The 14,135-nt window shown below is 47.5% G+C and overlaps 1 protein-coding gene across 1 annotated transcript in view; it reads right to left on the minus strand.

Annotated features, from left to right (window-relative positions):
• MDGA1 (MAM domain containing glycosylphosphatidylinositol anchor 1) overlaps nt 1-14,135 on the minus strand; it is a 134,940-nt gene that overhangs the window by 35,077 nt on the left and 85,728 nt on the right. Inside the window, exons 9-10 of the mRNA XM_035560656.2 lie at nt 13,239-13,508; nt 9,484-9,635 (exon numbers count right to left, since the gene is read on the minus strand). Of these exons, the coding sequence (XP_035416549.1) occupies nt 9,484-9,635; nt 13,239-13,508 (422 nt within the window). The remainder of the gene's footprint in view (nt 1-9,483; nt 9,636-13,238; nt 13,509-14,135) is intronic.

Genomic DNA, 14,135 nt, shown 5'->3' on the forward strand with positions numbered 1-14,135 from the left:
TTTACAATAGCCTGATCTTTCACTGTGGTGTCATTACCTTCCCAATGGGTATCACACACATATTTCAGCAGCACACATCTAACAAGAGATTCTGATCTGACTGCAAGTTATGAGCCACAGTGAAGATGTCTTCCCCCTCAGCAGGGTAGCTGCCATCTGCAAAAGCTATTTAGGTAAGTTTGGGGTAGTGGAGAAGTTTGGTTTGGATATGGAGACTTACAGTAGCTGTGACATTTCTTACAATTTCTCATCAGACTTCCTGTGCCTGTTAGATTGGATAGAAACATGTTCCTGGGTTAGAACTTCATCGCAACCTTGAACTGAAATGATATCAAGCATAAACAGCATCAATTAAAGCTCTAGGATAAATTTAAACATGGATTCATTTCCTTTTCCTTGCTTGATGACCAATACTTATTAGGAATTTCTAGTGCAAATAATCACACTGCAAACAAAATTGGCGTCTGCTAGACAAGCACACCAGTGAACCAAAATTCATGCCTACGTTGTTCATCAGTCAAGCACACAGGTTCAGACTCTGGGGTTAAGCAAGCGTGAGTGGCCAAAGCAAATCCATTATTCAGTCTAAATGAGGAGTCCTGGAAGGTTTTCTTCCCAGGCCGTCCTTAGCAGAAGGCTCCCTTTCTGGGCTGAGACATCCCTAGCTTCAAAGAGAGAAGTAACCGCGACCTTCAGTAGCTGCAGAGGACAGCTGGAGCCATCCAAGCCAGAAGACAGCCTCTCTCTCTTTCTCTCACGCAGGCAATCAGCTGCCCATCCTCATTAGGTGCCGAGAGCATCAGTTTACAGCTTCCCAGAGAAGCCAAATTGGTGCTGTCATGAATTACTGTAAGTGCTTGTTCCACACTCTTCAATAATGTCTTTCATTAGGGGCTGATCAGAAAGCAATATGTATTTTATTAGCATATGTTCCCCGGTCTAAGAAGAGCAGACCTAATCTTCACTCTGTCAGGGAGACAAAGTAAAAGCCTTAACTGAGGCACAGCATGACTGGCAACATCATGAGCCGTGGCCTTAGTGGAGCATCGCAAGGCTGCGCGTCCTGAGGAGCCCAGGAGCTGGAGGAGAAGAGGGGTAAAACAGCACCTGGATTTGGTGAGGGGTGGGAAGGGAGGGAGAGTCACATGCTCCCCAGTCTGTGCAAGGAGCCTGTGTTGGTGTCCCTGTGGCCTGAGAAGTAAAAGCAAGCTGGCTGTGCACAGCCCAAATTGTTCCAGTTTCAGTTAGGCTGAGCTCTGAGCCATATTGCCTATAATATGGTTGAGACTTAGCAAGTGAGACCTGTGCAACCAATAGGAATTGCCACCTCCAAGGCCCCCTTTAGACACTGGCAGAGCACACTGTTAGGGCACCTTCACCCTTACAAACAACAGCTAACAAAGTATGGGGCTATTGCTTACTGGAACAGAAGCAGCCTTTGTGTGGGACTCCGGGCTTTCGAGTCTGGTACCCATAAAGAAGGTATACAGGCAGGTATCACCCCAGCGCCTATGGGCCACCTCTAACTCAATTGCATTTGCAGTATTACCTCTAGTAAAGCAGGGGCAGACAGCACAGCATATGCAGGGAGAGCCATAAAAATCCTTCACGTTCCTCCATGCTGCCTGCACTGGCAGCAAGACTGCATAGGCTTTGTTTCTTTCTGAAGCATGGTCAAAAAATCCTCCTAGTGCATACTCCTGCCAGTTTGTCACTAGCTACGGGAGAGATTACATCTCCCTTCCAAACCCTTCCCCCTTCACACACTTTCTCTGCTTATCTCCAACATGCTCTAGGAAGCGAGAGCCAGGAAAAAAAAAAAAAGGAGATGGAAACAATAGACTGAAGAGGTGGAAAATAAGGAGAGGGAATAGGGAAGAGGAAGGTGTGTAAAGAAAATACTCCAAAGCAGCAGGAGGAACATGGACTGACTACTGACAACAACAGACAAGCAGAGTAAATGGGAGGAAGCTACATCACAGACTATCAGTAGGGACTCTCAAAAAGACTCGATAACCGGCATGTACCCCTTGAAGCCACTGAAGGAGTGTGGACCAGAGATGCAGACAAAGGACTCACTTCTACCTTTGAGACCTGGCAAGCATTTTTCATCCTGTGCTCAGTTTTGTAAAACAGAAGCCAAGAGCCTGCTAGATACAAACAAGCACGAGGGTGTGAAAACAACATCGCAAGCCTGCAAGGCTGATACGAGGGGGTATATTGGTTGGGTGAATGTGATTATCTCTTCTCTCACATTCTCCTTACCCTGAATGAGCACTGAACAGTGGTGTTAGGAGCTAGAGATAGATGAGATTTTTGTAACTATATGTGTTTTAAGAGCATATGAGCCTTTCTAGCAAGATTATTCATACTGTTCTTCTCAGGCACCGTAACTATTCCAAACAGACCTAAGAGTGGGAAAACTGTTCTAATTATTCCCTTGTACCAGGAAAGCTAAACAATATCCTGCTTTCTCTCTTGCCCAATCAAGTGCTTGAATTGCACTGGGAGCAGTTCTTATGAAAAGTGAATATTAAAATGAAATCTCAGCAGCAACACACCTTTCGAATGGCAAGCCATGTTGTAAAGCCTTTGGCTACCCAGTTGTGGACAGGTTACTTTACTTGGTATAATCAGAGAGGAGAAATGGTAACACGAGCCTGAGGCATGATTAACTTGCCACTGCTCATATTGCCATTTTTTCCCCAATTAACTGATAGCAAATGATGTCTGGACCAAGAAAACCATGAATCATAATGAAGAGCAATGTGTGAATGCAAAAAGACAGAATTAGTCAGGCAAATTCATTTCTTAGGCATTGTTTGTGGGAAGAGAAGTCTCACTAGCAGAACTGGAAGATATTTGGCAGACCTAGGGAAAACCTCATCCCACTGCTCCCAGGTGTTTCCACTGAACTCACCTGACCCATCTGTGCTGTTCAGGGCAGTGTTGAGCATCTCTGGCCAGCCTTGCAGGAGCCACCCTGACCCTCCAGCTGACAACAACCATGGCCAGGCAGACACCTCTGCCTGCAGCAAGCAAGAGCCAGGAGGAAACTCCATTTGCGCTGGGTGGAAGCTCCACTGTTGCTGACTTAGCCAATAAAGAATACATATATGAAATGAGGAAAAAGCTTCTTGCTTCCCACCCCCTCCTAACATCCATCCGGTCTGGAGCCTTTCATTCCAGCACAGGTAGAGAGGGTCTTGTTTTAGCAGCTGCTCTTGTGGATGCATCCCCCATGGTGGATTGCTGGGGGTGAAAAGAGAGATGGCTCAGCTGCAATGACTGATGCTGTGTCCCATTTACAGGCAGGAGAGAACACAGCTGAGGCAGGATCCTGCCCTCTCTGCTCCCAGCTGCCTGCGGTACAGTTATGGCTTTACTCCCCAGGTCCTTCATAACAATCTCATTAAGACTCAAGCAGAGCTTGTCCATCAAATGCTATTGACCAGCCAGCTCTCCTTCCTCCAGCGTGTGGCTGCCACTCAGTCCCACCACGTCCCAAACCTCTCCTCCTCTCACAGCCTAAAAAGGCAGTGTCACCTCTCCCTTCACTCGCTTTCCCTGGCTTTGCATCGTGATGGCTTTTTGAACCATCTGCCAAACACACTGCCCTGACACACTGGCTTCCTTCTGTAGCCTTTTCCACCTCCCTCAGGGCTGACTTCTTGCAGCATCACGTACGCCACTAGCATAACTGAAGGCAACTGGCTGGAGAGCACAAATATAATCTGCCTATTCTCAGTGCCTGCACAAATGTTGGAAAAAAAAGAAAAAAAAAAAAAAGCATCAGCTGGGGAGACGGGTGAGTTAGAGCTGAAAAAACACCTCTTCCTGCTAGAGAGGGCAGCTCAGCAGGTAGGTGGAATTGTGTTGATTTGACTTTGTCCCATATGACAGCAGCCTGTGATCAGCCATCAAACTGGCAGACGGGGCAGGCAAAAAAGAAAAGAGGACTACAGAAGCTTTCCAGCAGGTGTGACTTACAAGCCTTCCCACAACAGAAGGTCTGCTTTGAAATTCAGTCCTGGGCAAACATTGCAAGGCCAAGTCACTGCAGTCCCCAGTCCTAACACCAGTGAGACAGGCCCAGCAGAAACCATATCCAGTGACATGATGAATGGTAAAGGGATGTGCCCTTTGTCACACCCCACAAATCTTTTGATCCATGCGGCATCTAACAAGCAGCCAGGGGCACTATCTGCTTCTTCGTGAGAAACCACTCTCCTCTTCCTCAGGCTGGGACAGCGATGCTGTAGAAGGGAGGAAGAAAGGAAAAGGGGCTTGCACTTCCCTTTTCCATGTGCTCTGTCTATGTCTATGCATATCAAATCATGCTGTCCAGTTAAGTAGACTCTCAGTTTCACTCAGCAGGGAGGATTTCTTGGAGGAATCAGCATCACAAGCGCTTCCCATCCTCCAGGTAACACAGGTGAGCGCTGTACAGCTCACCTTTGATCCAGAGCAGGATGGCACCCTCCCCAGTTTACCTAACATAACTAACTCCATCCTTTAATCTTGTCTTCTAGTATGAAAAGGATTTAAAAGGACTTCCCAGAGAGCTTTTTAGCTATGCTCTCCTAAAGCCTCACTGCATCACCTCCCCAGCTCCTGCAGTGCCCCCCACCTGAAAACACTAGTGGGGGGACAGGCAGGATGGGGCCACGAGAATCATGGGGCCATCAGGAGCCTCGGGATGAGGGCTATGGACACAGGCCTATTCACAGACCCATCTTTGTTACCTTGGTGATGGCAGCGCTGGCCAGACAGCATGCAGTCCCTGGGAGGCAGCAACATGTTAGCCTGTTTGTTTGCAAAACAAGTTCAGCCACCCCTGCCTGTCTTATGCAGAGCTTTCTTCTTCTGTAGCCCTTGAGCAAGCTCCCCCGAAGAAAGAAGAGAAGGCTCTGGGGAGACCTTATAGTGGCCTTCCAGTCAGTACCTAAAGGGGACCTACAGGAAAGCTGAGCAGGGACTCTTTGTCAGGGAGTGTAGTTATAGGACAAGAGGTAATGCCTTTAAACTAAATGAGGGTAGGTTTAGATTAGACGTTAGGAAGAAGTTCTTTACTCTGAGGGCGGTGAGGCACTGGCACAGGCTGCCCTGAGAAGCTGTGGATGCCCCATCCCTGGAGGTGTTCAAGGCCAGGTTAGATGAGGCTTTGGGCAACCTGGTCTGGTGGGAGGTGTCCCTGCCCATGGCAGGGGGGTGGAACCAGGTGGTCTTTAAGGTCCCTTCCAACCCAAACCATTCTGTGATTCCGTGATTCTGTCACAGGGTTGCTCACAAGCATTGGAAGATACATCCAGCTTCATTAGGTTGTGCTTGTCATGTGTCAAGGACCACCTACACGGGTTCATCAAGCTACAGTGGTGCATGAAGGGGGGGAAAACAGTAGTGTGAGCTAACAGTGCTCTGCACTAAAGCTTTATGTAGAAGCATGTGGCCTCGAGTACGGCTTACTCGTCCTCCCTCTCGAGTCGCACAACCCCTGCTTGGTACGTGACAAGAGAGTGTGAGGGCTGGCCCTGCCCTGTCCTGCACGCCCTTGGAGGGGCAGCTGGCTCCATGCACTAATGAGGCCCCAGGCAGCCAGCAGCTGACAGACGCTGCTGAAGTGGGCTCCGAGGAGAGCAAAAGAATGACTTGGAGGTAGAAATGAAGCGATACAGTTCTGCAGCCCGTGGGCCTCGGCGTAAAGACGATCCCGCTGGGTTGCAATGGCCGTCAGCAGAGTTAACCTTCTGCTCTAATCACAATCATTAAATTCCTGCTAACGCCCCTGTCCTATATATGTCCAAACAGCTCTGTTACCTGTCACCTCCCCTCACGGTGAGCCCGGCTCCCCACTGCCACAGCTCTCATTAATGCCGCTCTGGCTGGCTGATGAGGCGAGTGGCAGCCTGCTCTGGAGCCCAGATGAGTTTTGTGGACAGCAGGGGATGTTTATCCAACATGGAGGGGATGAAAGTACAAACAAAGAGCGGCCGCACAATTACTCAGGCATCGCACAGGGCCACTCTCATTAAAGACAGTCTCCCTGACAGGAATTAATCTGAAGTGACAACCCAGTGAGCTAAATTAGCACATGGGTCTGGGCTTGGCCGGGTGCAAATCACAGGGGTCTGTCTGCCAGGTAGGGCTGAGCCTGTTCCACAGAGGGGAAAGGCAGGAAGGTGTTAAGCTGGCCTTCTTCTGCCCAAGTCTGCGTATAAGAAGGTGCATGGGAAACAGCAGCCTTGGGTCTCCTCGAGGGGCACAATGAAGATTAAAGTATCCTTCTGTGCCGATACCTTCTCCTTCCTCTTTCTCCTGCAGCCTCAGGTCACAGATGGGTTCCAGCTCATTACGTGCACAGTAATTCTGCCACTATCCACTGCAACTGTAACCACCAGCCCAGCTCAGATCTTTCCTCCAGGATGCAACCTGCTTGCAGTATTAGATGGCTTCTCATTTCTCTTTAATGTTAGAGCAGAGCTCTGGGAGGGGATAAAATACACAGAGAGAAACAAGCAGCTTAAAAGGTTTTTTATTTTTTTAAGCAAAGATCTGGTTTGAGGAGGCTGCTTTGAATCCCCAAGCAATGAAAAGCATTTTCAGTTGGAGTGCAGTGGCTCAGTGCCTTTCCATGCTACAAGAGCACAGAGAAGAAAAAAGCTGACCAAGCAATCACCCCAAAGCCTTCTGGATCAGCCCACAACCAAATGACCCAAGGCTATGGACTCATTAAGTTCACTAGCTACAGTGAAGTAAGACAGATGGCATTTGGACCAGTTGCCTTGGAGCAAGAAAGGGAAAACCTCCCAAACCCCCAGAACAGCCATCTGTGAGGCACCTGCAGTTCCTCAATGGGGAAATTTTCCCCACGGAATTGGCACTCAACGCTACGCTGCTGCCTAGCCCACCTGACTGATGCACTCCAGGAAATCACAGCCTATTTACCAAGATATACAACAAAGGCTTTACAAGAAGCTTGCTCCACAATTCTATCGTATGTGCTTTGCCTGGGTCAGTGGCTCCAAGCTGTCAGGCTGTTTATTAGGTTTTAATCCAAGATTAATTCTTATTCTACTGGAACTGGTGCGTCTGCTGTGCCACTCAGCCTGCGCCACAGTGCTGGGAACAATCGGCTCCTATGGAAATGCACCTGCCTGTGTTGCTGGAAGCCCCCATGCATTACTTAGGAAACCAAATTCCCCCAGACTGCTTGCAATCCCCGCAGGAATGCCTGGCCAGCAGTTGGAAGCTGTTGAACAGGGAGAGTTGGAAGAGCCACAGCACCAACCAATTAATAAGCAGCACTTTTGCTCTCACCCAGCCCCATTTTCAGCAGCTGCAGCAAGCAAATTTAATTCAAGGGTTCCCAGGTGCCTTGCAAAACATTCTGAGACTTAGGGATCTTCACATTACATATGCGAAGAGCTCTTCAAGAAAACTGGGAAGAGCAAAAAGAAAACCAGCAAAGCATGTCACAGTCAGTGGGCATCCCAGCTGGCTGCTCTTTGGATATCAGCTCAGCAATAGTTAACTTCCCCCCTCACCACCCAGCAGGTACCCTGAGAGGTGTGCTGTTCGATTCTCCTTCATCCTTAGGACACAGAAGAGCACTTGGCCATAGCGACCAGGGAGCTCCCACAGGGCTGGAGGAGGAGCTGGCTGGGTAAGCTTTCATCAGCTTGATGACGACGATAAATCAATGAATAAATCAATTACCTGTAATGCTTTTTTTTAATATATATATATATATATACATATATATATATACATATATATATATATATATATAATCCAGGGAGAATATCCACTTCAATCCCAGCTCTCTGGGAGGGTTTTCGTGCCACCCCCAGCTAGAACCTGGAAGCCGTAGCATCCAGTGAGGATGGTGCACAGGCGACCAGCAGCTCACCATGAGATGCAAGTGGCTTTGTAGGAGGAGGGCCAGGATGCAATACTGTGAACTCTTTCCAGACTGCTTCCTGCTTGTGGTCAACAGAATTTGGGAACAAAACTCGCCTGCTTTCTCCTTGCTCTGCTGTCCATTATTCAGATCCAAGCCACAAAAATGGGAACTGTAGCCATTTCTAAGCACCCCCCATACAAGAGATTAGATTACTGCAGGGTCACAGTACAACACTCCTCCAAAATACACTGCTCAAGAGTCAATACTATGCAGTGCTACTGCACAAGAAACATTAACAGCAATAACTGACAGGGAGTGAAAAAAATCAAAAGGTTTTACTTTCATGGGCACTCAGCTTCCTTTATGTCATAACTTAAAGCAGAAATGTGGCTTTTCCTTCTCTTAATCCCTTTCAGTAGGAGTTCAATGAGGACAAGATCCGAGATTACTTTTAGGCACTATGCAAAAGGAAAAAACCTCAATATCACTGGAGAAAGATAAAAATCACAAATTAGTTTGTTGAGTTGCTATGCTGATAATAGCAAAACTTGGCTAACGGGGAAGGGGTACTATGACAAACTGCCTTCATTATTAGAGGCTCCCCTGTGTCCTGCATTATTATTAAGCACTGACAATGTGCTCTGCGCTGTATGAATAACAAACAAAGGCTGTCCCACCCCAGAGAGCTCACAAGCAAACGGAGACATAAAACTGAAGCCTACTGTGCAGAACTAGAGGAGAGAGACACTGGGATCTTTCTAATTATTTTGTTTTCTATCTGCAGTAAACAAACTTCTTACAAAATGCATTTGCTTCCAAGCTACTACTGAATGGCAAGAACCGCCAATTTTAAGCGTCCCCATTTTTAAAATGTGCTGAATGCAGGCACTTTGCTGAGCTTGGATGAAAGTACCTGGCAATCCTGCTAGGTTAATGTGTTCTTTAAAAACATCAGACTCTTTTACCTAACCTTCCCCAACCAGTGATCTCTTCAATGTTCCCTCAGTTCACCCCCCACCCCACCCGCCCCTGCTCTGGCATGATTCTCTTCAGATTAAGAAAACCTTGAAACCCACTTCTCTTCCCCTGCAGAGTTTATACAGTCCCAATAGCTTCATTACTGAGACAGTATGAAAGCCCTTTTGCAACACAAACAGACACTGACTTTTTCCTGCAGTTCCTGCCTGGAGAGCTCTTCAGCTTATTCCCTTTATTTCATACAAGTGGGGAGGGTAGAATTCCACTTGCTTGAATCTTTGGCCTATAAAATCTCTAAAACCTACTAATGACTGTGGGCTTTTGTTCATATTAAAACCCCCTTCAGAACACTGAGCATTAACAGTCCGAGGGGAGGCAGTGGGGCTTTGAAAGCTCTCGATTGTACCCAACACCTGACTTAATGAACACTGAGCTGTGTACTCAGCCTGTCTCTCCCATTCAGCAGGGAAGGCACAAGACCATCAGGGTCTGGCAGTTTCCTCAACTACAGCTCTTAATCAGCAAGGAGACATTGATGGAGCTGCTTTCTGAGGTTCTCTTCCCAAGAGCAAGCACTGAGGCTCCAGAAGAGCAGACCTTACCTGCCTGACTTCCAGGCGATACTTGAGGATGGGATCCACAGCATCAGGCTCCTTCTGCGTCCACTGCAAGATGTAAGAGTAATTCTTGGATTGCTTCTGGCTCAAGGTGGGGTTGGGAGTATCATAGTAAAACTCTGGGCTGTAAGCTTTTGCTGAAGGAAGAAAAAAAGGAGGAAAGTAAAGCGTGGGATGGAAGGGGAACATAAATTACAGAGATGTGGTGCGAGTGGAAGGGGACTGCTCACCCAATTTGCCTTTGACATGGCAAATCCCTTTAATATTCCAGTTGGTGTTGCATTGACATGCTAAACTGTTCATGGCATCTTTCTCTGTGGATCACTACTGCTTTCCCAGCCTAACCTACTGGGAGGGTTCACAGACCCGCAACACCAGTGGGGCATGACCAACACCCGAAAAGGTGGGAACAGCTTCAGTTCTCCAGCTGGAACCAGCTGTCATATTTTCTGTCTTGCTTTTGTAGTTTGGATTGAGGTAACAGCTTTAAACTGGCACTTCTCCTCTTTCATCTGCTGCTTTACAGAGTCCCCTGCTAACAATCTCTGAAGAAAGATCATTTGGCCAGTAGGTCATAGGAAAAGCATTATTTATCACACAGGGACCATGGCATTTAAAAGGAGACCTTGATCCTTCTGCATCTCCTCTGCCCTGGCAGCACAGTGCTCCAGCCTCTTTGCAACGTGACGGTCAACTCTGCAGCAAAGGGGATGCTGACCTCAGCCAGGGTGAAAACAGCAGGAGCTTTGGCAAGGGCAGAGATGTCTTTTCTAAACCCACCTCTCCTCTTAAAAACAGAGGGCAGCAGGAGGAAAAGAAACACAGAAGAAACAATGTACTGGAGAGAAATTGGATGGTTCAGAGAATAAGGGATTTCCCATCATTTCCCCAGCTACTGCTGTAGTAACAAACAGGGCTTGAAAGCTGGCTGCCAGCAAAGCCCATCCAGTTTGCTGGAAGTGACTGAGAGCCCTCCCTGGCACTGCCTTGCCAAATCTGCCCCACAGCGCTGCCACAACGCAATGCTGGCTGCAGCCCAGCAGGCAGCAGGCATGGCTGGACACCAGAAGGACAGCAAGTTTAAGCTTATACAGAGAGATACTGCAGGCTCAAGCATTCTCCTTCACCATTATATGACAAGACTCTCCCAAAATGTCACCATGTCCACAGAAATGAATTTTGGCTTAGGTGTTGCACCCAGCTCCTCAGAGTGAGTCAGTAACAACTTGAGGTCTTACCCCAAACGGGCCTGTTTGAGATTACCTTCCCTTCTCCCTGTGCAATTCAATTTTTGGGAGGTTCTGGGCAACGCAGGAGCTGGCCCTGAACCCAAGGCCTCCTTTCTGAGGTCAGGTCCAATCCGGACCTGCACAGACCAGAAACGCATAGAGCAGAGCAGACACAAACCGCATCTCCCCAAGCAGTCTGCCGCACCTTGCCACTTGAATCATGGGTCCTGCCATTCAGTGTGGTTATAATTAGGCTCGAAAGGATTCAATGTTTATTTTTTATGAACTCGGATAATATTGATGTTTATTTCCAAGTCCTTTTTTTCTTATTATTTTTATTGACTTGAATTTTTGCACAAGCAAGAAGTTCAGAACCACCTCAGAGACTAATTGCTGCTTATTCAACTTGTATTGACTGTGGAAGTCAAGCTTCATAATGGATTCAGAAATAAAATCAGAACTGATGATAATCATAATCTTGCATGATATTAATTCCTTATTAATTGACTCTAAAATAGAAATAGAAGCTAAAAAAAAATGCTTCCAATAGAAAGGAAGCACATCAAAATACTTTTGGAACTTCCTTTCTGGAAACTTTTACCATTGCCAGAAAGTTTTGTCTTTTTCTTTCAGCTGACAGGAAGAGCTAAAGGTTATTCACTCAGCCTTTCAGGGCTTTTGTGAGCTTGCAGATAGTGGGAAAGCAGCTGGTGACCAGTATGGGTGGCCCTGATAACTTGCTCAAGGGAGTGGGTTGGATGCCTCACTATTCTTTCAAAATATTACCAAAAAAGCTAATCTTTCATCCACAGAAGAAACTAATCCCATCCCATAGACCTTGGCAGGTTTACGTACTCTGTTTCCAGTATGTCTGAATGCCTCACAGTCACAACTGAGTCACTGCCTCCCCATCAGACAGGAAGGTTCATGGACCTTCTTTCACAGAATAGAAACAAAAAGAGACTACGCTGTTCCTCCACAGAGGAAGTCTGTAGCAAATGTGAATTTAAACTAGAGCTCAAGTGCCCTAGTCCAGCCACTGGATTATTTTTCTTATTGCTCTAGAGGTTCAGAAGGTCTAATCGATTTGTAGCTGTGCAGGACACAGGCAGAGATGTTTGAAGCTGAAAAGCCAGCATCAGCTATCAACACCTTGGAAGAAGAGGAAAGATGCAGAAAAACAAATGCTTGCAGCTTTCCAGATGAGGGCTCTGTAGGGATGACCACTGCTTTCTGCTGAGGGGATCTGTTCTCATGGGGCATGCCATGGCACATAAGATGGCAGTGTGTACTTGTTACTACTTCCAGCAAGAAATTGAGAACCTGGGAGCGTTCCCGAACTTGTTAAGAACAAAGTTCGCCCTGATGGATGGCTCATAGTGAGGTATAGTTTGCCATGTAGTTAGTGAGATGAGAGTTGCAAGCATATGAAGAAAGATTAGGTAGCCAAGGCTCTGAAGCATAATCCACTGCCAGACAAATTCTGGGAGACACCCACAGTTGAGGGTAAGGTCCTGAAAAATGTTCCAAAGAATAGAAATGGTTTGGGTTGCCCCATTCCTGAGAGCATCTCAGAGTTACGGCATAACTGAGCTTCTCCAGCCCCCAGGAAAGATTTAAAGATTTGCTTTAAAGTCTGACCTCTTTGCATATTATTTATTCTCTCTCTCTCTCTCTCATTTTTATTTTTTTTCCCAGCCCTGTCTTGACATGTATTATAAATTGGCCCTATTCTGGAAAAACAATATTTTGGCTGAATTTACTGTTTATTAAGGCAACTTCATCTGAGAGCTTGTCTAGAATCTGGTGCCCAAGTCAATTCTGAGGTCATGGGAAAAACAGATTTAATGATCAGTTAGAGAGGCTAGGTCAGATGTGTGGTTTCAGATGCTATAACTCTGCCATCCCTCTCTGCAGTTGCAGGTGCTAGAAAGCAGCCCTGGTGCATGCTGGAAAACAAAACGAAACTGAGCAGTAAATCCACTAGTACTAGAATCCAACCCCAGATCATGCTTGTCCTAGCAGACATTATGACACAAAGACAGCCTGGAGTCACAGGGAAGGTATAGGAATACACGGTACCGTTTGTTTGTTTGTTTGTTTCAGAGGGGGAAATTAGATGTTTTTGGAGACTGCTGGCAGGATGTAGAGCCTTTCAATCGTCCTTGGTCAATACTTACCTACCAAGCTTGAAAATACTACTACCAAGCCTGAAAGCAGATGACAGCCTTGAGTTTTAGTCCCATATCCTTCAGACAAATTTCTAAATACTGCTAACATACAACAGAGGCTGGCACTAACTGTTCCGGGTCCATCCCAGACTTGAAGGACTGCCTGGATGATGGAGACACTGTGGGCTTACAGAAAGTCACCCTTCCTGAACACAATGCCATGTACAAAGGAGGCAGCAGAAGTGGGACATGTTGCTTGTACCAACATTTACTGGGATCAAGCTTCCCACCTCCGTGCCCCCATCTAGCAGCTCGCTCCCACGTGCGCTCTGTGACTTACCAGACACCTGGAAGAGGCAGGCGGAGACCCCCACGTCATTAGAAATGCTGCACTCGTAGTTGCCGCTGGTCTCCCGGCTCACGCTGTCCACCTTCAGCTCCGAGTAGTCCTGCTGCTCCACCGGGGGCTGCGCCAGGAGGGTCCCGTTGAAGCGCCAGACGGAGGTGGCCACCTTCATGGGGCTGCCCTTCAGCATGGTGCAGCGCAGGGTGACGCTGCGCCCCATGCCCTGGCGCACGTCCTGGAAGGCTGGCTCCACCACCGGCGGGACTGGGGACCGAACAGAGCAACAGACAGGGATGCCATCAGGGGACAGCCATACCACTCAGCGCAGCCACCATGGCACTGCCTCTGAAGAGACAGGCGCCAGCTATTTCCGAGGGGATATTTGTTTTCTGTCTGGAGACAGATTTGTTGGACTAAAAGCAGCGATAACCACCTGGCGTCTCCTTCTGACTGAGCTGGAGTCACCTATCAACTCCCTGCCATTTATTAGGTAGGTTTTTTTTTTAGCAAGTTCTCATCCCATGGGGAGACTGAGCACCATAGCTTGGGTTCAGTCCTCGAATCCCAATCAGAATAAACACGGTCCTCATTCCTCATATGCAGCATAAACCACACCACCCAAGCAGGCAGGTACACTCACAGGCAGTAACGTTCATGTCCTTCTGTTCAGTGTCCAACAGGGCTACCAGAGACACCACGTTCAGATGGAGAGATGAACATTGTGTGTCCTCAGACCTCAAGGGATGTTAGAGGAATACATCAATACAATACACCAGGGACTGGCTACCAGGACCCTTGGTCCTATTCTAATCTCTACCAGCAATGCCCTGATGTCATGAGGTGAATCACTTCTCTCCATGCCAGTTTCTTTGCCAGTTACATGAGAGTGAT

This window comes from Cygnus atratus, chromosome 3 (genome assembly GCF_013377495.2).
Source record: "Cygnus atratus isolate AKBS03 ecotype Queensland, Australia chromosome 3, CAtr_DNAZoo_HiC_assembly, whole genome shotgun sequence".
NCBI classification, from domain to species: domain Eukaryota; kingdom Metazoa; phylum Chordata; class Aves; order Anseriformes; family Anatidae; genus Cygnus; species Cygnus atratus.